Source organism: Bombina bombina, chromosome 11, assembly GCF_027579735.1.
Source record: "Bombina bombina isolate aBomBom1 chromosome 11, aBomBom1.pri, whole genome shotgun sequence".
NCBI lineage: Eukaryota > Metazoa > Chordata > Amphibia > Anura > Bombinatoridae > Bombina > Bombina bombina.
Window position 1 is genome coordinate 123,756,554 of NC_069509.1, and position 25,175 is coordinate 123,781,728.

Here is a 25,175-nt window from a genome sequence, read left to right on the forward strand (position 1 = left end):
AATACAATATACATTAATATTTTACATAAAAACAGAATTTAAAATCATCATTGAAGCTACAATAGTGCATTGTGTCTTGGCAAAATGCAAAAGAAGGCATTATTAAGTGGTTCTAGTAATTTAATAACAGTGTATGCTTCTAAATGCAACCTTACAACAGGTTCAAATAATAAGCATTCAATTTGCAGCTTGTCATAGGTTATAAGACATGATACATACCCTCATATGCCACAATCCTCCTCATTTTTCAAGATAACAAATCTTAGGAGTTATGTCAAATTACTATAATTCTTCCCACAATTAACAAACATAACTTGCTATTTATATTAATGATCAGAAATAAGAGACTTGTGCATATAAGTGAATTAACACATTCTCATATTATTTAGATAGAGAGGAATACAAGTTAGTAAATCCCCATAATTATCGGATCAAATTTACTATTTATATTAGTGGTCAGATTAGGGGACTTGTGCAAATGATTAATTTGATACGTTGTGATATTATTTTAATCAAAAGGATACGAGTTAATAGCTTGTGCATGAAACAAATGTTTGTTTGGGTTTAATGATTTCAAGATCATTCAGTTATGTACACGGCATACTACAAGCAAGTTATTTAAAGTTTTGCACATATCTAAACTGTTGGCCGAGTATAGTGGGCGTGCGGCAATATTGGGCCAATCCTGTCTTGTTATTTCAGATACACGCTCTACTAGATCAATGCTAAAGTGGGGAACGTAAGGGTGGTGGTGTCATTATCAAAATTTCCCAACAAGCCCTAATAAGAAGTGTTCTTTTCTCTGTGATGTACATCAGGGGGCGTGTTCTAATGCCATAATTATTTCCTCTCAATAGCAGCGTTATTACGATTGTGTCTACCCACATGGAGGGGGCGTAATCCACTGACACATACTTAGTAAACTCTAAGGGGCGTGTAAGACAGTCATAATCAAGACTTACTGCATCTATTCACTAGGCAATTAACAGATCACCCAAAGATGATAAAATATATGCTATGTGTTTATGTAGAGGGGCATAATATATTACCGTACTTAAAGTGAAAATTGCTATATTTACATGTGGGTGGATACATGATCTGATGCCATTCTTATACGGACACCAATAAAATAAACTGCCTTTCTAAGCTATAGTGATTATATAATATGATGGCTAGCTAACCTTAACCTAACTGCCGCTGTATGTTACTGAGGGTCACCGCCAATTTATACAGTTGTACAATATTGGGTTGCAGTTTTATAGTATTTAATGAGATTGCTTGATTTTGTAAAGGAATAATGCATGCATTTTTAACTGTGAAGGAAACTTTGAGGGCCCCAGAAAAAGAGCTGTGTTCCTTTTGATCTATTTTAGACTCATATAATTTACTTTGAAGCCTAAAAACAGTTTAGTGGATAGATTGATTTTGAAATTATTTATTTATTTATTAAAAACTGTCATGTGTTAAGATTAAACCCATAGGCAATGTTAAACAGCTGGCACTATCCCATTGTACTTACAAAAATGAGCATTAGTAAAAAGCCAACTAACTACTGCAGTGAGCCCCTTGGAATTGATTAGCTGATCCATACATATCCTTTTGTGGGTGGTATCACAGAAGAACGTTTGCACATAAGTTTGTGTACTGTATCTGTATGAAATTGAGAGTGTGTGTGTATCTGTACAGGGAGTGCAGAATTATTAGGCAAGTTGTATTTTTGAGGATTAATTTTATTATTGAACAACAACCATGTTCTCAATGAACCCAAAAAACTCATTAATATCAAAGCTGAATAGTTTTGGAAGTAGTTTTTAGTTTGTTTTTAGTTATAGCTATTTTAGGGGGATATCTGTGTGTGCAGGTGACTATTACTGTGCATAATTATTAGGCAACTTAACAAAAAACAAATATATACCCATTTCAATTATTTATTTTTACCAGTGAAAACAATATAACATCTCAACATTCACAAATATACATTTCTGACATTCAAAAACAAAACAAAAACAAATCAGTGACCAATATAGCAACCTTTCTTTGCAAGGACACTCAAAAGCCTGCCATCCATGGATTCTGTCAGTGTTTTGATCTGTTCACCATCAACATTGCATGCAGCAGCAACCACAGCCTCCCAGACACTGTTCAGAGAGGTGTACTGTTTTCCCTCCTTGTAAATCTCACATTTGATGATGGACCACAGGTTCTCAATGGGGTTCAGATCAGGTGAACAAGGAGGCCATGTCATTAGATTTTCTTCTTTTATACCCTTTCTTGCCAGCCATGCTGTGGAGTGCTGTGGAGTACTTGGACGCGTGTGATGGAGCATTGTCCTGCATGAAAATCATGTTTTTCTTGAAGGATGCAGACTTCTTCCTGTACCACTGCTTGAAGAAGGTGTCTTCCAGAAACTGGCAGTAGGACTGGGAGTTGAGCTTGACTCCATCCTCAACCCGAAAAGGCCCCACAAGCTCATCTTTGATGATACCAGCCCAAACCAATACTCCACCTCCACCTTGCTGGCGTCTGAGTCGGACTGGAGCTCTCTGCCCTTTACCAATCCAGCCACGGGCCCATCCATCTGGCCCATCAAGACTCACTCTCATTTCATCAGTCCATAAAACCTTAGAAAAATCAGTCTTGAGATATTTCTTGGCCCAGTCTTGACGTTTCAGTTTCAGCTTGTGTGTCTTGTTCAGTGGTGGTCGTCTTTCAGCCTTTCTTACCTTGGCCATGTCTCTGAGTATTGCACACCTTGTGCTTTTGGGCACTCCAGTGATGTTGCAGCTCTGAAATATGGCCAAACTGGTGGCAAGTGGCATCTTGGCAGCTGCACGCTTGACTTTTCTCAGTTCATGGGCAGTTATTTTGCGCCTTGGTTTTTCCACACGCTTCTTGCGACCCTGTAGACTATTTTGAAGGAAACGCTTGATTGTTCGATGATCACGCTTCAGAAGCTTTGCAATTTTAAGAGTGCTGCATCCCTCTGCAAGATATCTCACTATTTTTGACTTTTCTGAGCCTGTCAAGTCCTTCTTTTGACCCATTTTGCCAAAGGAAAGGAAGTTGCCTAATAATTATGCACACCTGATATAGGGTGTTGATGTCATTAGACCACACCCCTTCTCATTACAGAGATGCACATCACCTAATATGCTTAATTGGTAGTAGGCTTTCGAGCCTATACAGCTTGGAGTAAGACAACATGCATAAAGAGGATGATGTGGTCAAAATACTCATTTGCCTAATAATTCTGCACACAGTGTATGAAAGTGAGTGTGTGTGTGTGTGTGTGTATCTGTATGAAAGTGAGTGTGTGTGTGTGTGTGTATCTGTATGAAAGTGAGTGTGTGTGTATCTGTATGAAAGTGAGTGTGTGTGTATCTGTATGAAAGTGAGTGTGTGTGCGCATCTGTATGAAATTAATGTGTGTGCATCTGTATGTCAGTGAGTGTGTGTGCATCTGTATGTGTGTGTGCATCTGTATGAGTGTGTGTGTGCATCTGTATGAGACTGAGAGTGTGTGCGACTCTGCATCTGTATGAGCGTGATAGTGTGTGTGCATCTGTATGAGACTGGGTGTTCTCAACCTACAAATTTGTGAATGTGTACAGTACTAAAAGTAAAATTTTACTTGCAGTACTGTATAAATTCCCTAATTTGTAGGTTAAGAAATCCCATGACAGGCCAAACAGATTGTTTACTGACATTCAATGATATTGAGAAGAATAGAAGCTATAGTACTTCATACATTTGTTATTTTACTATAAAATAACAATATGTAGTACTATAGCTTCTATTCTTCTCAATGTTATGTGAAAAGTCTCTGCTCAAAGTGGAATCTGTTACTATAAGTATCTATCTAAATTTCTCATTTTAACATGCTTTTTTTTTTTTTTTTTTTTTTTTTTTTTTTTTTTGAATCATGAAAGAAACAATTAGGGTTTCATACCCCTTTAATAATGGAATTGGTATAACAACTTGAGTATTAGGCATACAAATGTCATTAACACAAAATCGTTAGTAATATCAATCAATTAATTAACCTATAAGAAGCCAGATAGAAAATTAGACCTGCTATGCTTATCATATTGGTATGGTGACCCATATCCATATATCTGTGCTAACGCTAAAGTTCTAGTTAGAACAATTTATTTGTTTTAAATACTTTATTTTTCCAGTACCACATACAGTAACAACGATGGGAATTACATAACATATCAAACTGAGTGCAATACTTGTCAAATAAAATCACTGCAGTGGCACCATTGATTTTAATTTTCCACCTATCCACCCTCCTTCATAACATAGCCCCTTCTCCTACTTTCCAGTTCATCTCCCTTACTGAAAGAGACAGTAGAAGACACATATCTATTGAATTCTGTAACGTAAACATACCAGTATAATGCAACATGCATGTGTCAAATGAATCAATTATCCTCTCCTCTCCCAGAGCTTGCCTATTCTCTGTCTCGACCCCAGGCGCCACCCCAGGGTTCCCAGTGCCCTGAGCCCTGTAACATCTCTGGCAATTGTTATCATGTCCGAGCCGTTACGTAAATAAGTTCCATTTCCCGTGTAGTTGGGCGTTCAATATAAACTCAGCATCTTTGAATGGGTAAATAATCTGTTTCTGATGCGCTAGGTCTAGCGTGTAAATAAAGGTTTCCCATTTAGTTACAAATTTTTTCGTTCTGCGTGTAATGTCCCCCTGAGTGTCAAGTTGTTCATAAATCATTTGCTTTCTTACTATTTCCTTGAGCTGTGTGAAGGTTGGGGGTGCCTGCATCATCCATTGCTTTAGGATGAGTTTTCTTGCGTGTAGTATAACGTTGTGTATGAACTCTGTGTGCTGGCTAGTCTTTGTCTGAGCATGTAGGAAAATCACCATTTCGTCTGACAACTGGATTTTGTCCCCTGTACACTTTTCCAACCACCTCTGTGCCATGGCCCAAAATTTTGTTAACTGCGGACAGTTCCATATCATGTGTAGTATGTCTGGGTTGGGGTTTGAGCATTTCGGGCATATTCCCATTGCATCTGTCTTCCACTTATGGAACATTTTGGGTGTTATGTATGCGTTGTGAACGAGTTTAGTGTGGGATTCCCTAATTTCGTTTGAGAGAGAAGCCTTCCTCACCTTTACAAAGCTTTGCTCTACATATTCGTCTGCAATGTTGTGGCCTATCCTGTTTTCCCAGGCGGTTCTCAGCTGTTCAATATTTGATTTATTGGGCTTAGACTGGAGAGTGTTATAGGTATGTGAGATAGAGGTCATCCCTCCCTTCATCAACTTCAAGAGTTTGTAAATGTCACAGTCAGTTTCTAACATGTTCCCCGTTCTCAAGAGATTTTGCACGTAATGTTTGACTTGTAGGTAGGCAAAATGGTGCGAGTTAGGTATACCATAGTCTCTCTGTAATTCGATGAATGGGCGGACTGTGGACCTATCGTCTGATAGTATTTGCTTTAGACTCTTAACCCCCCATTCCTCCCATTGCTTAAATGGTTTTGTGGTGAATCCTGCGGGAAAGTCTGGATTACCCCTGAGGGGCAGAAAAGTTGTGTGATTGTGTGAGACCCCCAGTGTCCTGCACAATTTCCACCATGCTCTTATGGGGTGACGGAAAAGACCCGCCCCTCCCAGTATGGGGTCTGCCTGAGCTCTATTCATGTGTGGGAGCATTTTTAATGACCATGGTTTGATGATTTCTGATTCTAGTGCATAATTGGTAAAGTGCCCCCCGTCCACCAACCAGTCCATCACATACTTTGTTAAGGCTGCCCAGTTATAATATTCGATGTTGGGAAGTCCAAAGCCTCCACGCTCTGGTTGACAAGTCATTTTCTGATAACTGATTCTGTGTTTTTTCCCCTTCCAGATGAAATATAGAATGTCCCTGTTTAGTTTCCCAAGGTCTTTTTTATGCAGCAGCTCAGGGAGCATCTGCAGGGTATAGAGGAGCTTAGGGAACAGGATCATTTTAATAAGCCCCACTCTCCCCGATAAGGTCAGGGGTAGTGAAGCCCAGGTCAAAAGTTTTTGTTTTAGATTTTGCAACAGTGGTTTGAAATTGACTGCGTACCATTGGGTGGGATTTCTAGTCAGATTGATACCTAGATATTTAAATGTGTGTGAGATCACTTTAAAGTTATCTTCTAATGGTACACTAGGGTCATTATTCTGTAGCCATAGTAGTTCAGACTTATCTTTATTTATCCTGTATCCTGAAATATCACTAAACTCAGCTATAACCCTCATTACTTTAGGGATGTTTTCCCTGGGGTCTCTTGTGTAGAGTATCATGTCGTCTGCAAAGAGTGACAGGTGTATTGTTTCCCTGCCTATACTCAGCCCTGCTGTCTCCTTCCTAATCCTAATCGCTAGGGGCTCCAATGCGAGGTCAAACAGGAGGGGTGAAAGAGGGCACCCCTGCCTCGTGCCCCTCCTGAGAGAGAATGTCTTTGATGGCTTCCCGTTTATCAGGATCGCCGCTTGGGGAGTGTTGTATATGGTCTCAATAGCTCTCAAATAGGGTCCCCGTATGCCAAATTGTCTCAGGGTGGTAAATAAATGGTCCCATAATATTTTATCGAATGCTTTTTCAGCGTCCACTAGGATCAGGCAGGCCTCGTTCGCATTCTGATCTCGATCCTCCCCCCGTCTCTCCCAAAAGTGTGTTAATACTAATTGCAATTTTCTCATATTTTTGACTGCGGACCTTCCTTTAACAAACCCGGTTTGGTCTTCCTGAACTAGGAGGGGGAGTACCCCCGCCAGTCTATTGGCCAATATTTTGGTGAGTAGTTTATAGTCCGAATTTAGCAGGGAGATTGGTCTGTAGGATGCTGTGAGTAGGGGGTCCCTGTCGGGTTTGGGGAGGACTGTAATATTTGCTTCTGCGAATCTATTGGTTAATTTTGCTCTTCCTTCTAGGATTGCGTTATACAGTAGGGCAAGAGTGTCCACCGTCTCCCCACTGAGCATTTTATAGAATTCCCCGGGCAGTCCATCAGGTCCCGGGGTTTTTTCTAGGGGGAGCGAATCGATGGCCTTTGTAATTTCCAGGGGTTGAATTGGGGCATTGAGTTTCCCTACCTGATCCTCATTTAGCTGTGGTAATGTTAACTCTCTCCAAAATGCGTCTTTCTTTTCTACGTCTATGTCTTGAGAGTCGTACAAGTTAGAGTAATATGAGGTGAATGCCTGTTGTATTTCTGAATCTTGAGTAAGTATATTGTCTTTGTCCTTGATGGCCACTATAGTGTTTGGCTTTCTATCTAACCTTGTGAGCCGAGCCAATAATTTCCCCGTACGGTTTCCGTACCTGTAATATTTAGCCTGAGAGCGGTTTTGGGCAGCAACCGTTGTTTGTATCAGATAAGTGTCTCTCAAGTCTTTAACCTCTCTATATTTATTCCTGTTCTGTTCTGTAGGATGTCTCAAGTATTTGTTTCTGGCATTTAGTATCTGACGTAAGAGTAGGTCCCCCCTTGCTCTTCGTGTTTTCCTAACTTTGGCCGCATATGCCATCACCACCCCTCTCAACACCGCCTTTGCTGATTCCCAGAATAGAGAAATGTCACCCAAATGCTGTGCGTTCAGTTCTGTATATGTTAACCATTCCCCTATCAGGTATTTGCGTAAGTTGAGGTCGTGGTATAAGTGTGACGGAAATCGCCACCTGTGTGCTTGTCTGTGTGGAGCATCTGTGTCTATATGAAGTGAAACCGGGGCATGATCTGAAATCGTTATGGGATCAATTTTGATGTCAGTTATATGAGGACAAAAGGAGCTGGTAACTAAGAAGTAGTCTATGCGGGATAGGGTTGTTTTCGCTGGGTGTAGGCAGGTGTAGTCTCGGGCCTCTGGGTTTCTATCTCTCCAGACATCCGTGAGGGTTAAGGTGTGTCTGAAGTTAAGTAAGATACGGGTTTCCCTCTTGGAACCTTTCCATATTGTTGTCTTTTGCGGTGCATAGTCTGGGTTACGGAACCTGTCTGCTGGTGTGTGTGGGGCAATATTGAAGTCGCCTCCCATTACAATTGGGAGCTCTGCAAACTGGATGAGCTGAGTTTGTAGTTGAGTCAGGAATGTTTTCTTTTCTGTGTGGGGGCCATACACCCCACAGAGTACTATATGTAATGCTCCTATTTGTAGTCTGACTATCAGGTATCTTCCCTCCGGGTCTATAACAGTTTGCGTGACCTTATAACTTAGATTTTTACGGAAAAGAATTGCTACTCCTCTAGCCCTCTTCCCTTCATAGGTGGTGTATAAGACCTCCCCCACCCAGCTCTGCTTGAGTTTTTGATGCTCTTTCTGCGAAAGGTGTGTTTCCTCTAATATTGCTATATCCGTCTTCATAGTGTTTAGCTGTCTAAGTATCACTTTTCTCTTAATTGGGGACGTGATCCCTCCCACATTCCATGTAGTTAGTTTCATTTTGGGTTCTAGTGAGTGTTTGTTGGTTGTGTAGATCTAGAGACTTGGTACTAGGATATATGTTGTTGTGCGAGCCTTTTAGGAAGTGTGGAAGGAAAACAGTACTCACTATTGCATGGATTGCCCCCGTACCTTCTCCCTTCCCCCCGGAGTGGCGCCTCTGGGCAGGACAGGTCAGCTCTTCCCTGAATTCAAATGGTTAGTGCATACAATAAACAATACATATATCAGGAAACAATTAGGTTAATTGCCCCCTCCTCCAACAGTCCCAAATATGTAGCGAAGGACTTGAGTTCTCGTCTAGGAAAAAAAACAAGAAAAGAAAAACAACAAGAAAAAACAAGGAACAAGAAAAATAACAAGAAACAATAAACAAGAAGGGGGGGTCGCCCCCCCCCCTCACTTTTCAAGGATACATGTTTTCAGCGTTATAGCTTTGCCAGTTTTTTATTATATATGGTCCGTTGACCTGGCACCAACCGCTGGCTTAAGCAGCGGTGTCATCTTCATCTGCAATTTGTCGCTCCTCTCCCTCTCTTTGTAGGTGAAGTTTCAGCAAATTTGGTGAGTCAAAGAATAGTGGTCCTCTTGCAGTGTGAAGTCTCAGTCTGGCTGGGAACAGCAGGGCTGCCGTTCGGCCTTGTTCTAAAAGTTGTTTACAGTACGGTGAAAATTCTCGTCTTCTGGCAGCTACTGCCGCAGAATAGTCCTGGAACAGGTAGATTCTTTTTCCGTTGTATTCTAGTTGTGGAGTTTTCCTGTATGCTTGTAGGATAGATATTTTATCTTTAAAGTTGAGGTATTTCACCATGACTTGCCTTGGTGGTTGGTTTTGTTCACTTTGCTTCCTCTGGTCACCCACCCTGTGTGCTCTTTCTGCTGTATAGGGTAGATGCTCTTTGGAGATGTTGAGCAGTTCCGGCAGGGTTCTTTCTGCAAACTCAATTAGGTGGGAACCTGGGAGTGACTCAGAGACCCCCACTATCCTCAAATTGTTACGGCGTGACCTGTTTTCCAGGTCGTCAATCTTAGCCCACAGCCGTTCGTTCTGCTGTTGTAGGGTGTGAACCTGAGTTGCAGTTTCCCTATGACGGGTTTCCCCATCTGCTACCTTTTGCTCCACCTGTGTCAGTCTACCATTAAAAGATTTAACCTCTGCCGTGAGTGAGTCCATGCCTGTCTGAAGCTGTTCAATTTTTGGTAGAAATAATGCTGAGATCTGGGTAACAATTGGGTGGGTGTCCATGAGGCTGATGGGTGACACATCTTCAACCTGCCCTGAAGCTTGTTGATGCTCTGACTGGTGTCTTTTCTTGTCTGCATTCTTCAATCTGTTTGTCATTGTGTCTGTTTTTTTGGAGTAAGAGTCGTAATATTTTTGCATACAGTTCTGGGGGGTTCACAGTTGCTATTCCAACTGTGTGCTGCAAAGAAGGCACCGTTACTGAGATGTCTCCGTTACTGAAGTGACACCATCACTAAAAGGAGAAAATTACGTGAGTAATGGCAGCCAGGTCTGGAGGTACCAGGTCACCTAGGGTGTCTAGCAAGCTTTCATAAGCGGTGGGTGAGCGGGGGGGATATACCCATTTGATTTAGCCTTGCATTGCTGCTAGGAGCGGTGTCCCCTCCTCAGTTACTGAGTAATTACAATAAGGTATCAGAGAGAGCTGTGAGGATATCCCCCCAGCCAGTACTGGGTGGATTCTTGCGTTCACAGATGGTTTAAGTCCTGTACACCGGGGCCCCTGTGCTTTATCTGTGTGTTTATATCTGTAAAGCCTCCAGAAGATGTCAGGGGAACAGGTGGTCAGTTCAATCACTCAGCTACAGGGGGGTATGAGATTAGTAGCCAAACTTTCACTTGTAATGTCTCTTTATCCCTTTCTCCCAGCAATTGTACTCCACTTGCTAGTAATAATTTGCTTTACCAATCCTGCAGCAGCTGTACCGAGAGGTGTCAGTTACCTAATGCTGGCTCTGGGCTGTTGATTTCTTCTGCTTATTTATTACTTTTAGTGAGGGAGAGTTGCCCAGTGAGGAGTCTAATCCTGGGCCTGTAATTTTTTCTGGGTGTTGTAAGCTGCGTTATGTCTAGTCTGCCCAGCCTATTAATGTGGTTTTGCCCCTGGGGTTTAGCTTTGTTTTTCTGGGGAGTGCGCTGCGCTGTATGTGCGTCACTCTCCTTCTCTATCCCCTCCGGTAAGGCAAGATGGCGTTTTGCCGCCAAAGCTCAAACTCACCCTCTCAGCCAGACCTGCCTGTCTTTGTCGCCGGAGGTCACTGGTAGGTGATTTGTATCTCTGTCGCTGCCCTCCGATTTGAGTCTTGGGTTGTTGCAGGACGGCTCACTGCCGTCACTCTCCTCCTGCTTCTTTCAAGCGGTGCTCCGCGGTGGGGGAGTCAGGTGGTAGACTCCTTGCCGATAACGATGTCACTCCGGACAGGAGTAGGTGACCCCTGCCAAGGACTGTGGCTAGTTTTGGGCTAATACTTTAGGATTTGTTACGTTACAGTGGCATAGGGTCCGGAGCTCCTTTCCCCTGCTTCCATTCACAGCGCCCGCCCACCGGAAGTCCAACATGCTTTTTTTTATTAGTATTGTTTTCAGCATTCTTCAGAGCCACACAAAAGTTTTCCTTCCTATTTATGAATAATGAAACAATTTTTATTATTTATTTTGTCCCTTTCTCATGTAATTTAGCACTGAAAGTTGAGCAATTTCTAATTATCAGAACATGTAATGCACCTTGCTTACTTCTCAAGGCTAATTGTGCTACATATCAGTCCTTAATTGGCTTTAGTGGATAACAGTGCAAAACTCTTTATACTAGCCTTGTTGTCTGAGAAACAAAGCCCAGATTTGCTCTTGTCATTGGCTCATTTAATATGTTCAGTTAGCACCCATTAGTGCATTGCTGCAAATCCTTCAACAAACGATACAAAGAGAATGAAGCAAATGTATTTATAGCAGTAAATTGGACCTGCAACCTGCCAATTTAATCATAAATTTAAGCTGCCTTTGTCGCGTTCATAAATGTATTTCTCCGGTGTATCATTACTAGTGCCTCACCAGACTCTGACCTCACTGCACGTCTATCTATGCTATTGTTAGCGCAAGCAGCGTAAACACTGTTTAAATTACCGCAAATTTCGCAATAATTTACACTCCACATGTTTTCTTTGGGCGGCATTGAGCTGCATTGTCCGCTTGTACTACAAGTCGAAAGTAAATGGGATCACTCGAACGCAATTGCATTTAACGCTAAAACTTTTTATGTGGCTGGAGGAAACAGTTGCACTAAACTACTCTATTAACCTCTAAACTGCCATACAGCCCATTGCAAACTACCCCTCTGCACTATTAACCCCTAAACCACCACACCACCACTTTGCAAAGTACCCCTCTACACTATTAACCCCTGAAATGCAGCACCCCTACATCGCAAACTACTCCACACATCTATTAACCCCTAAACCTCCAATACATTCACCGTAAAATACTAACATCTAAACCCCCTAACCAACCCCCCTAACCTAACACCCCCTAAGTTACCACCAAAAAACTAACCTTACCTGAAAAAAAAAAATAACTGTACCTTTAATATATAAAAAAAAACTAACAGTACCTTAAGAAAAAAAAAAGTACAGTACCTTTAAAAAATAAAAAACCGGACCGGAGACGAAGATGGTCGCATAATCAGACTGCTCTGTACAAACCGCATAACAGAGAGCCGTTAAACTTATCAAAAGTGCCTAAGACTCATCCTGCAGAGTGACTACCAGCCCCGGACCACTATAGGAGCCTGTAAAGCAAGATTTGTAGCGTGGCGGCATGGGAAAGAGCTAAACTAACCACAATAAGCTCTGATAGAGCAGCATGATGGCGCCATCTTGAAAGTCAGTGTGGGGTATTCACTGTCTATCCAGAGACACTAAAGCTGACAAGGTAAGCCCGCAAGACTGTGAGACAAGCACAGACCACATATAAATAAGGGCACGGACTCCAGCTCCACACTGACAATGACTAGCTGGGACATTTGGCAGCGGACACTTATAAAATGAGCGCCTAATCAAAGCTTGCTGAGTCCACCCAGTTTGGTGGCACCTTAGGTGATATAAAGTAATGTTTATCATGTGAGCATACAATTGAGCAGCGAGGGAGCAGAGGTTTAAATCATTTAATAAATATCTTCTGAATTCCCCCTAATGAAGTAAGATGCTCCTAAGGAAGGATAAACTAAATTAGACGATATACATTACTCCCCATCTTGTACACCATTAAGACAATTGAGCGAATAACTCCTTTTTGAGCAAGCAGCCCTATTGATTCGCTTAATATGTCGGCCAGAAAGCCACTAAGAACCGCCACGACAGGGAAATCTGCCACAGCTAGTATTTTTTTTAAACCCTCCAAAGGGGGAAAAATACCCAACAATCCAGATATGGAAGAAGACATAGAATATGAGAACAGCCCACAAACAAATGATGATAATTCCACGCCAGCCACAAAGGCCGATATTAAAGCATTGGTTTCAAAACAAGACATAGTGGCCAATTTTGAAAAAATGTGGGGAAAAATGGACGCAATCTAATCAACTGTAACTAGTAGCCTGGGGGAAATTAAGCAAGAAATTCAAGACCTTGGCACAAGAGTCTCATCCTTATTTGTCGATAGAAAACCAGCTGGACATTCCAGACATTTGCTCATACCTTAATCTGGAAGCACCAGACCCTCCTACACCACCCCAGGAAACTGGGAGAGACCTTGCTCCACAACGGGGAGACAGTAGTGGAACAGGGTTACAAAGAAGAAACCAAAATGAGAGGTCTCCGGCCATGGGCGGAATTAAGAACACTTTCGGACCTATCTCATCTCTCTGAGGGACTTCTAGACAGATGAGTATGACTATTGTTAATAAAGATGTTTTCCAGGTTTCAGTAGTGAACCAGGGTTCTGCCAGTTATTATCTAAGTGCAGTAATAACCTCTTGGTCGCACTCAGCTCAAAGACTTGTGAATGATTGTATCCAGACTTAAGTTCTCACTCATCTGGGATAATATTGAGACACATCTAAGGACACAGTTCGGGAGCCTGGAAAGACTGTGGTGTGGGGGATGGGGAAGCCGTTAAAAGCTTCTTGGGAAGAAAAAGTACCCCCTAAAATATGGCAAAGGAGGCTTTAATTTAAGTAATCGCTGTTACTAGTTAGATATTCTATTTTATATTTTATTTTGCACTGTATAGTTAATGTTTATTTTAACTACATTTCTAGGCAATCACCCAAAATTCAGGTAATGTACCTGTTGTTATGTTATTATGTTAAATGTTTGTTGTTCTTTTGCTGTTTGAATGTGGTTAAGCTAGTCATTGGTGTCTCTCCAACATTCTTTAAGTCGAGGGAGCAAGGGTCAAATCCTACACACACAACATTGCAGAAAAATGGTAGAAGAGTTTGGGGGGTTTATCATGGTAAACTGGATCTGACACTAAGCACAATATCCACTCACACGTTATGACCTCTGAATTGATAATCCTCACACATAATGTGAGGGGACTGAATACGGATATAACACGTAAAACAGCCCTAAATCAATATAAAAAACTAAAAGCAAAAGTAATATACTTACAAGAACACATTTCACCCATGACTTAATCCCCAAATACTGGGAAAAACATTTTCCCTTTCATTACCACTCCACCACAGACCCCCCAAAAAAGGTGTTTCTATACTTATACATCAATCCTTGCAATTTGCGACTGAGGAAGTTATTAGAGACCCGGAGGGTAGATATCTGATAGTGAGAGGCAGAGTAAAGAACACTCACATCACCTTGTGTAATGTGTACACCCCTAAAGAAAAACAACACACTTTCTTTCACCAAGTCTCAAATCTGTTAACTCAATGGTCCCAATCACGAATAATATTAGCAGGAGATTTCAATATCTCACTGACACCACACTCCAATACTGTAGGAGCCAAACTCTCTAATAAATAGCTTAGTCAAAACTCAATCTCCAAATACGTATGAGACTCATTAGCGGCCCATAATGTTATTGATACCTGGGAGTACCTTCTATTGGCTGATTGGAACAGCCAATAGAATGCAAGCTCAATCCTATTGGCTGATTGGATCAGCCAATAGGATCGAACTTCAATGGTATTGGCTGATTGCATCAGCCAGTAGGATTTTTTCTACCTTAATTCCGATTGGCTGATAGAATTCTATAAGCCAATCGGAATCTAAGGGACGCCATCTTGGATGACGTCACTTAAAGGAACCGTCATTCAGTAAGAAGACTCCGGATGAAGAGGAAGCTCCGCGTAGGATGTCTTGAAGGTGGAGCCGCTCCGCGTCGGATGGATGAAGATAGAAGATGCCGTTTTGATGAAGACTTCTGCCCGTCTGGAGGACCACTTCGTCTGGCTTGGATGAAGACTTCTCCCGGCTTCATTGAGGACTTCGGCCCGGTTGGATGAAGACTTCTGCCGCTTCCTTGAGGATGGATGTCCGGTCTTCAGAACAGTAAGTCGATCTTCAGGGGGTGTTAGGTTTTTTTAAGGGTGTATTGGGTGGGTTTTATTTTTAGATTAGGGTTTGGGCAGCAATAGAGCTAAATGCCCTTTTAAAGGCAATGCCCATCCAAATTCCCTTTTCAGGGCAATGGGGAGCTTAGGTTTTTTTAGTTAGCTTTTTATTTGGGGGGTTGGTTGTGTGGGTGGTGGGTTTTACTGTTGGGGGGTGTTTGTATTTTTTTTACAGGTAAAAGAGCTGATTTCTTTGGGGCAATGCCCTGCAAAAGGTTATTTTAAGGGCTATTGATAGTTTAGTTTAGGCTAGGGGTTTTTTTTTATTTTGGGGGGGCTTTTTTAATTTTGTGTAATTAGTTTAAAGATCTGTAATTTGTTTTTTATTTTCTGTAATTTAGTGGGGGGTTTTTGTACTTTAGCTAATTGTATTTAATTTAGTTAATTTATTTAATTGTAGTTTAGTGTTAGGTGTTATTGTAACTTAGGTTAGGTTTTATTTTACAGGTACTTTTGTATTTATTTTAGTTAGGTAGTTATTAAATAGTTAATAACTATTTAATAACTATTCTACCTAGTTAAAATAAATACAAACTTGCCTGTAAAATAAAACTAAACGGGGGGCGGATCTAGCCGACAAGACGCACACCTCATGAGCTCTTGCCAAATAAACGGATTTAGGGGGTTAATTCTTGAATAAGCATGACATTTGTTACCTGTAACTCAGACCCTAGAAAGAAGCTTTCCTTCCTAACCTATTTGATGTGGTTTGGAACTTTTGATACGATAACCGCAGGAACCAAAGTCATTCTGAATGACCTCGAGGCATGTGATGGATAACGCAGCTGTCATTTCTACCAGCTCAGCTCGGGCATATTGTGGAAATACCAGTAATATATATTGAAGACAGAATGGATGCAGTCTGTAGATGGGAGAAGAGTATCATACAACTCGTAAGCAGCCATTATAGGCAGCTCGGGAAGGACCTACTTATGGCGTTGAAATCTACATGCAGCAGCGTATTGATTGACAACGCTCAGCAATATTCTCAGAAACAGAGCCTCCTACGAGACACATTCAATGAGGCGAAGAGCTCTGATTATAGGAGGTCCCGGGCAGTAACCGGATTGCCATTTGGAGAGCCCACTGTTGGTAGTATATGCGACCCGGATGGGGTCTCGAGACCTACATTTGAAACATACCCATTCTGGGTTCCGTGAAATGTGATAATTCCCTCACCGCGAATGCAAAATATGCACACTGACTGTAATGCAGTTTATAACCCTAAGTTTCTGGCTTAACATATTTGCGAGTGTTTTTACTGATATATATTTATGCACAGTTATACTCTCTTTCTATTCATGTGACCCTTAATTTAGGATAAACACTAGAGTTCTAGGCTAACATTAGTGGTTTCTTTTCAGATTTTTTCATACATTACTATTGAGGAACTTTTAATGACAGGCACAACACATACAGCACCTCATATGGTGGGACTACTTTCTTAATTATAAGGGGATTGATTGTGTCTCTATGAAACTTATTTCATTTAATCTGCAGCACCCATTTTGGCTAACGGATTGTTAGATCCGTGAAAAGTGATAATATTCTTCTCGTGATTGTAAAATATATATACTAATTGTAATGCAGTTTATAGTTCTAAGTTCCTTGTTTCACATATTTACAACTGTTATATTGATATGTACTTATAGACAGATGTACTCTCTTAATATTCATGTGACCCTTACTTTAGGGTAAACATTAGAGTTCTAGGCGCATGTCAGAGGTTTAGTTTCAGATCTTCCCATACATTGTTATTGAGGAACTTTTAATGATAGACACAGCTGTCTTCACTGCTGTTACAAATTAGATTCTCTTTCTCACCACTAGAGGGGAGTCAAGGACTAGCTGATGGTTCATCTGCACTGCAACCTTCATTTAACTTTATGTATAGACCAGTATTGTCATATCTAACTTGTTTGTTCTCCATAGATAGTAGGATGCCAACATTGATATGATTATACTCATAGTTAATGAGTTCAGGAAAACCCTAGATTCAATGCCAATAGTAACTTCCTATGTATACCTGATAGGGGATCATTGAGGAGTAAGCTTTATTCCTGATAGTTAAAGGACCAGTCAACACATTAGATTTGCATAATCAACAAATGCAAGATAACAAGACAATGCAAAAGCACTTAGTCTGAACTTCAAATGAGTGTGTGTGTTTTTTATAGCACATTTCAAAGTTATGTATATTTCCACTCCCCTTGTATCATGTGATAGCAATCAGCCAATCACAAATGCATATACGTATAGTCTGAATTCTTGCACATGCTCAGTAGGATCTGGTGACTCAAAAATTGTAAATATAAAAGACTGTGCACATTTTTTTTAATGGAAGTAAATTGGAAAGTTGTTTAAAATTACATGCTATATCTGAATCATAAACATTTTATAAAGCCTGAGTGTCCCTTTAAACAATAATCTAACTCCTACTAACCACTCATTATTATTCATTTATCATTACCATTTGTGCACAACCCTCCCCCCCCCCCCCCCCATACTCCCTTCGGCTTATTAGATAAGCACAAGAAAATATATCTTATGGAAAGTTTACCGTTACTCTTTTAGATTTACATACCAAACTACAGATATAAGAGCATGCTCTATATCTCATTAAATATGAAAATTCAGATTCATAATTTGAAATCCATAAGTGGTCTCCTAATGTCCTTGGTTGCCTTCTTTAACGTTAAATCTTTCTGCAATTATCTGAGAGCCAAGAGTGGCCTTATAGGTTTTCTTTATGGGAGCCATACAGCTTGATGGGTACCTATTATGTTTATTGATTTTACAAATGTCTTCTGATTAAGCTGTGTACTAGCTAAGATGTATCACATTTCTTTCTTTTTTTGTTTGTTGTCGTATATTTTGAACTGACATTTATTTTTTGTATACCCTAAAACTGAATCTCAATAAAAAACAAACAAACAAAAAAAAACACTTAAACAACTTTTACCTCAAGAAATCCATTGTCAGTTAGATAAGTGGGCGAACAAAGGACTTTACAGGGTAGCTGATTTCATGATAGCGGGACGCTTGATCACATTTAATCAATTGCAGGAGAAAATACTACCACTTAAATTACACTGGTCTGTGTACTTGCAAATTTCCTCTGCTCTCAATAGCTATGTCACTCATGAAGGGAAAGACCCATACACAACGCTAGAACGTTTTTGTAGATCCGATAGCAGAGATAAGCACACTATATCCAAATTATACCTTATACTTCAAGAAAATAAATACAAATCTAATCATCCACTATCACGAAATGGGAAATAGACACAGGCACTACACTCCAGAAGGATGAATGGGATCAAATCATGTTTGACTCATGCAAAGGTTTAGTTAGTGCAGATCTTAGGGAAAACTGCATTAAAACGTCTTTTAGGTGGTACTTAACCCCCATAAAACTTTGCACTTCTCCCCCACTAACTCCAAGAATTGCTACAGGGGCTGTGAGGAACTGGGCTCATATAGTCATATGTGGTTGGACTGTGTCAAAGTAAAAGACATTTGGAATCAACTGAACAATATGCTAAGCATGTTACTTGATGAACCTATTTCCCTTAATATCTTCCAAGCGTTATTGAACCAAGGTCTCCCTCAATTTAACACCCTCATTAATAAATTTATTAAGATAAGCTGCACAGTCACTAGAACTTGCATAGCAAGACATTGGAAGATAGGAGTTCCCACCTGGCAGGAAATCATGAACAAAATTCAATTTATAGATATTATGTCAGAAGAAATTGCACGGCTCCAGGGTACCAAGGACCAATTTCACAAGATCTGGTTTTACTGGATCATGCATGATAATAAGGGATGAGAGGGTAAACAATTGCTGACACTTAGTTTCCACATGATGCACGTGAATAAGCTTAGACACACAGGATAAGATACACCCGACAACAACTCACACCACCTGACTTGTACATAGATTTCAATTAGCTTCAAAATTAGCAGATCTTGACCACATTCAGCAGACAACTTAGTTAGTTTTATTGTTTAAAATATTTGTAGCACCTTAAATACAAAATGTTTATTGATTTAATCATAGAGAAACAGTGGGTAGAGGTCTCCATTGAAAAGTATATATGAAGGTAACACAATCCAAGAAAAAGGTTATATAGCTGGACTTGATTTGGATAGGCAGTAGACACATCGGAACCAGATAAATATATTGCTTCTCTGTGGATTCTATGTGTTGAAATGTGTAGAATGTATAACATACCATGTAATGTGGAGCCTACCACTGTAATTGTTGTGCTTTATTGAAACCAAATAAAAAGAATTTCAACTAAAAAAACAAAAACCTAACAGTACCTGAAAAAATGCTACCATTACTGAAAAATAAAAAAAACATATGCCTATTCTAAAACTAAAGCCCCGCTTAAAATGAAGAAAAACCCATCCCAAAATAAAAAAACCTATACTAACACTAAACTAGCATTAGCACTTAGCTCTTTTTTCAAATGAAAAAACCCTAACGCCTTTCTACAAGTAACCCCCCCCCCAAAAAAAAAACACTCTCAAAAAGGGCATCAGGCTTGGCAATCCCCTTAGAAGAGCATTTAGCTCTTTTTCTGCCCCCTCCCCCCAAAAAATACCTAATCTAAAAAAAAAAAAAAAACACCCACATTTCTTTACTTGCAATACCAGCAGTAAGCCAGATGAGCGCAAATCCCTGTGATAAACCCCTAATCGCTCAAGCGCTCCACTCGTAATATATTCCTTTCAGAGTCAGTACCTTGTATGACAAAAATTAAAGGTACAGTCTACTTGAAAATTTTAATTGTTTAAAATAGATAATCCCTTTATTACCCATTCCCCAGTTTTGCATAACCAACACAGTTAAATTAATATACTTTTTACCTCTTTGATTACCTTGCATCTAAGCCTCTGCAGACTGCACCCTTATCTCAGTTCTTTTGACATACATGAATATTAGCCAAGCAGTACTGACTCATAAATAACTCCACAGGAGTGAGAACAATTTTATCTATATGACACACATGTATTAGCGCTGTCCAACCTAAATTTAGCTTTCAACAAAGAATACCAAGAGAACAATGCAAATTTGATGATAAAAGTAAATTGAACATTTTGAATTCTTATCTAGTTACATGTGGCATATGTAATAACTTTTCTTAGAAGAAGTTTTGCCAATGCAGTTTTACGTCCCTTAAACTGACTTTTTTATTTATCAACCTTACAAAAACACAATTTCCAAATGTTATATTCTAACAAATGTCAGGAGTATTGGGCTGATAGCATAACCATCTTTCTCTTTGTCATAGTTTCTTTAGCACTATCCTGACTTCTTTACCAATCTTATTTTCTCACTTCGTGATTAAAACCAATTCTGGGCAATCATTTTAGGTAAATCTATTAGCAAAAACGATTTTCCAAATGTACTTTGGATGCTAAATGAATGTGGTGACTCATTTTCTTGACATATATATTCAAGACGATAGCCAACCCAGAGGGCAGTCTATTTTTTTTTTAAGTGAGGTCCATCTATCCCTATCCATCTATTCCTCTATCCCTGTCCCTATCCCTCTGTCCCTATCCCCCTATCCCTATTCCTCTGTCCCTGTCCCTCTATGCCTATCCCTCTATCCCTATCCCTCTGTCCTTATCTCTCTGTCCCTATCCCTCTGTCCCTATCCATCTGTCCCTATCCCTCTGTCCCTATCCCTCTGTCCCTATCCCTCTGTCCCTATCCCTCTGTCCCTATCCCTCTGTCCCTATCCCTCTCCCTCTGTCCCTAACCCTCTGTCCCTATCCCTCTGTCCCTATCCCTCTATCCCTATCTCTCTATCCCTATTCCTCAGTCCCTGTCCCTCTATCCCTATCCCTCTATCTCTATCCCTATTCCTCTGTCCCTCTATCCCTATTCTTCTGTCCCTCTATCCCTATTCCACTGTCCCTGTCCCTCTATCCCTCTTCCTCTGTCCCTATCCCTCTATCTCTATCCCTATCCCTTTGTCAGGGCTCCTATCCCTCTGTCCCTATACCTCTATCCCTCTGTCCCTATCCCTTTGTCAGGGTTCCTATCCCTCTGTCACAATCCCTCTATCCCTATCCCTCGTTTCCTATCCCTCTATCCATATCCCTCTGTCCCTGTCCCTCTATCCCTCTCCCTCTGTCCCTATCCCTCTGTCCTTATCCCTCTGTCCCTCTATTCCTATCCCTCTGTCCCTATCCCTCTATCTCTATCCCTATCCCTCTGTCTCTATCCCTCTGTCCCTATACCTCTGTCCCTATCCCTCTGTCCCTATCCCTCTGTCCCTATCCCTCTATCTCTATCCCTATCCCTCTGTCCCTATCCCTCTATCTCTATCCCTATCCCTCTATCCCTATCCCTCTATCTCTATCCATCTGTCCCTCTATCCCTATCCCTCTATCCCTATATCCATATCCCTCTGTCCCTGTCCCTCTGTCCCTCTATCCCTATCCCTCTGTCCCTGTCCCTCTATCCATATACCTCTATCCCTATCCCTCTGTCCCTATTCCTCTATCCATATCCCTCTGTCCCTGTCCCTCTATCTCTATCCCTCTGTCCCTATCCCTCTATCTCTATCCCTCTGTCCCTATCCCTCTGTCCCTATCCCTTTGTCAGGGCTCCTATCCCTCTGTCCCTATCCCTCTGTCCCTATCCCTTTGCCAGGGCTCCTATCCCTCTGTCCTATCCTTATGTCCCTATCCTTCTGTCAGGGCTCCTATCCCTCTGTCCCTATCCCTCTGTCCCTATCCCTTTGTCAGGGCTCCTATCCCTCTATCCATATCCCTCTGTCCCTATCCTTCTGTCCCTTTCCCTCTGTCCCTGTCCATCTGTCCCTATTCCTCTATCTCTGTCCCTATCCTTCTGTCTCTGTCCTTCTCTCCCTATCCTTCTGTCCCTGTCCTTCTGTCCCTATCCCTCTATCTCTGTCCCTATCCCTCTATCTCTGTTCCTATCCCTCTATCCCTATCCCTCTGTCCATATCCTTCTGTCCCTATCCTTCTGTCCCTATCCCTCTATCCCTATCCCTCTGCCCCTGTCCCTATCCCTCTGTCCTTATCCTTCTGTCCCTGTCCTTCTGTCCCTATCCCTCTGTCCCTATCCTTCTGTCCCAATTCCTCTGTCCCTGTCCCTCTGTTTCTGATCCCCCCTCAAACAGCTCTCTAACCCTCCCCCCTCTATTGCTGCCATCTTAGGTACTGGCTGACTATTTTTTATTTTTTTCTGTAGTGTAGTGGTCCCACCACCTCCTCCTCCTCCCCCCCCCCCCCCGCGATCGCCATATATCCTCCCACCCCAAACCCCTTTTCTGTAGTGTAGCTGCCCCATCCCTCCCTGTCCTTTTTTTCCCTTTCTGTAGAAGGGCACTCCCACCCCCTCCCTCCCCCGCTGCTCAGCCGCCCACACCTCCCGTCGGGACCATCAGAAGATTGTTACAGACGGTGACACACACAGTGTCACCGTCTGTAACGATCAGGCATCTGGCCTCATATGGATCTCATGATGCCTGAAGCTTCAGGAGCTCCCGCTCTCAGCTGTTATGTTACAGTTGAGAGCTGAAGCTCCTGAAGTTGTCTCGCGCTGCAGGCTGCGTGCGCAACTGATAACCGCAACGGACGTGTTACAAACGCGATTATGTTATAGATATATATATATTTTTTATTATTATTATTTTCTTCCTACAGGAAACAAATACTGCAGAAAATGGAAAAATCTTTCAAGAGAAAAACTTGTTAGCTTCTATGTTTGATATCATACTTGGTGGCACAGAGACCACTGCTGCCACAATTCAATGGGGTATCCTGTTTCTGATGAAATATCCTCATATCCAGAGTAAGTGCACAATGCCAGAACATCTACGCACAAACACAAACATTATGCTTTTTCTCTTTATAGGTGAGATGGTGGCTGCAAACTTAGGATACATATATTTAGGGCATATAGGGCTAGATTACAAGTGGAGCGCTAATTTATTGCGCTTATATACTGTATATATTTCTTTATTGCTGTCCATCGCTGCTCGACTTACCCCCTTCGCTGCACTAGGTTCTCGTGCAGTGTCTCACAGCATAAGAACGAGGCTCCTATTGAAGCCAATAAAAGCGTGCTCAATTGAGCGCAAAGCTTCCATACAAAGCGCACCCAAGCTCGGTTTCGCATTGAGGGTCACTTCAAATACCAGCACACAATTGCGCGCGCTGGTATTACGAGTGGACTGCAAATATCGATCTCACGAAAGCACAATTTTGCACTCCACTCGTAAAATGGCCATAAACAGGTGAATCTGGATTGGGTTAAATCAGCAGATACTCATCATGAGATTAATTATAAACTTGTATTAAAATCTACCCAAAATTACTTATATGGACATTTATTCTCAACATAATGATTTCTACTTACTATGCTATTGTTTTGCCTCTGTGCTTGTAGCTCTCTTCAGATCTGTTCTCTTAAACAGTTGCTGGCTGAAGAAGCTCCCAATTTCACTCTGGGTGTCGCCATCTTGGAGCTCCTGTATTCTTGCACCCTGTGAGAAAGTGTGGAAAACAGCACCAAGGGAAGGCCTGAAACACTGTATTTTTGTCTAAGACCCTAGCTGATGAAAGAATAAAGGTCTTTTAAACTACTGGTGGCTGGAACAAATTATTTTATTGTCTGGAGTTCTTGCACCCTGTGACAGACTTGGTGAACATTTACAGATCAGTGATGTTTCTGATGTTTTCCCAGCTGTATTGTGTGCTTCAGGTTAGCACAAACAATACAAAGTAGGAGCTTTACAGTGTTGCAGTTTTTATACAGAATTTTAAGGACAAATGAATAATAAAGAACAATACAGCCGCTGCAAAAAATTAAAGGGATACTGAACCCAAAGTTTTTCTTTCATGATTCCAGTAGAGCATGCAATTCTAAGCAACTTTCTAATTTACTCCTATTATGAATTTTTCTTCATTTTCTTGGTATTTTTATTTGAAAAAAAGGAATGTATTTTAGCCACCAAGCAAGTGCTACCCAAGTGCTGAACCAAAGATGGGCCGGCTCATAAGTTTACATTCCTGCTTTTTTAAATAAAGATAGCAAGAGAACAAATAAAAAAACACAATAGGAGTAAATTAGAAAGTTGCTTAAAATGTCATGTTCTACCTGAATCATGAAAGAAACAATTTGGGTTCAATATCCCTTTAAATCTACCACTCTGTATCACGCATGTTAAGCTGAAGAGAACAATACAGCTGTAAAAAAGGTAGCAATCTGTGAATATTCACCTCTTCTGTCACAGAGTGCAAGAATATTGAAGCACCAAGATGGCGGCACTCAGTGGAATTTGACCAGCCGTCACCAGTAATTGGTTAAAATAAGAAAAAAGGAGGGGGCGGAGCAAGCCAGGCACCTGAGCGGTCGCAAGCTAAGAGAGCTCTGTTACTATAATATCCTTAATTCATGATAAGATCGCACAGGATTGCCCTAGATCTTGCCAAACTATAGCTGATAATATGAAGATCAGTACTGAGGGGTTCAGTAACTGAGAGAGAACCTGAAGCGACAAATTGGAGCATTCTCCTATCAACCGCAGCCTACGTACAGTCTGACTAAGGAACAGCCATATTGCCGACCACGTGGTGATAAGAGTAAGACTTGACTTGAGCATATTAGCGGCTATCTGTAGGCTGCGATTATGTCCCTGACAAGACTATCCACATATGGCCCATTGGAGACTGCTACACTATCGTCCGAATCAGAGAACACCATGAGTCACGGCCCCACTAAAATAGACGCCATTGAGCAATGGGAATGTAGTACACTGCTCTCCTTAGATCAGCACTACCGAGATCTCAGGCAACATTTTAATCGCCTCTTTTCTACTCTACTTGTGGAGCTGTATGAACCGGAGGAGGACTCTTTCGTACAATCTGACATGTGCTGGGACTCTGGTGTGCACGCAGCTGCAGAGTGGGACACGCAGAGTACCATAAATTACGATTTCTCTCAAGAAACCGCTGGCAGTGCTGTAGCTTCTGAGAATAGCACTCATTTGGACAGGATGCCATCTCTGACTCTGAGAAGCACAGGCCAAGATCAGAGTATTCTACGATCTAATTATCAAACATCATCTACCTCAGGCAGTATGGCCATG

General features: G+C 41.3%; 1 protein-coding gene across 1 annotated transcript in view; it reads left to right on the plus strand.

The window, feature by feature from the left end:
• LOC128641800 (cytochrome P450 2W1) overlaps positions 1-25,175 on the plus strand; it is a 200,988-nt gene that overhangs the window by 107,632 nt on the left and 68,181 nt on the right. Inside the window, exon 6 of the mRNA XM_053694337.1 lies at positions 22,729-22,876. Coding sequence (XP_053550312.1) covers positions 22,729-22,876 — 148 coding nt within the window. The remainder of the gene's footprint in view (positions 1-22,728; positions 22,877-25,175) is intronic.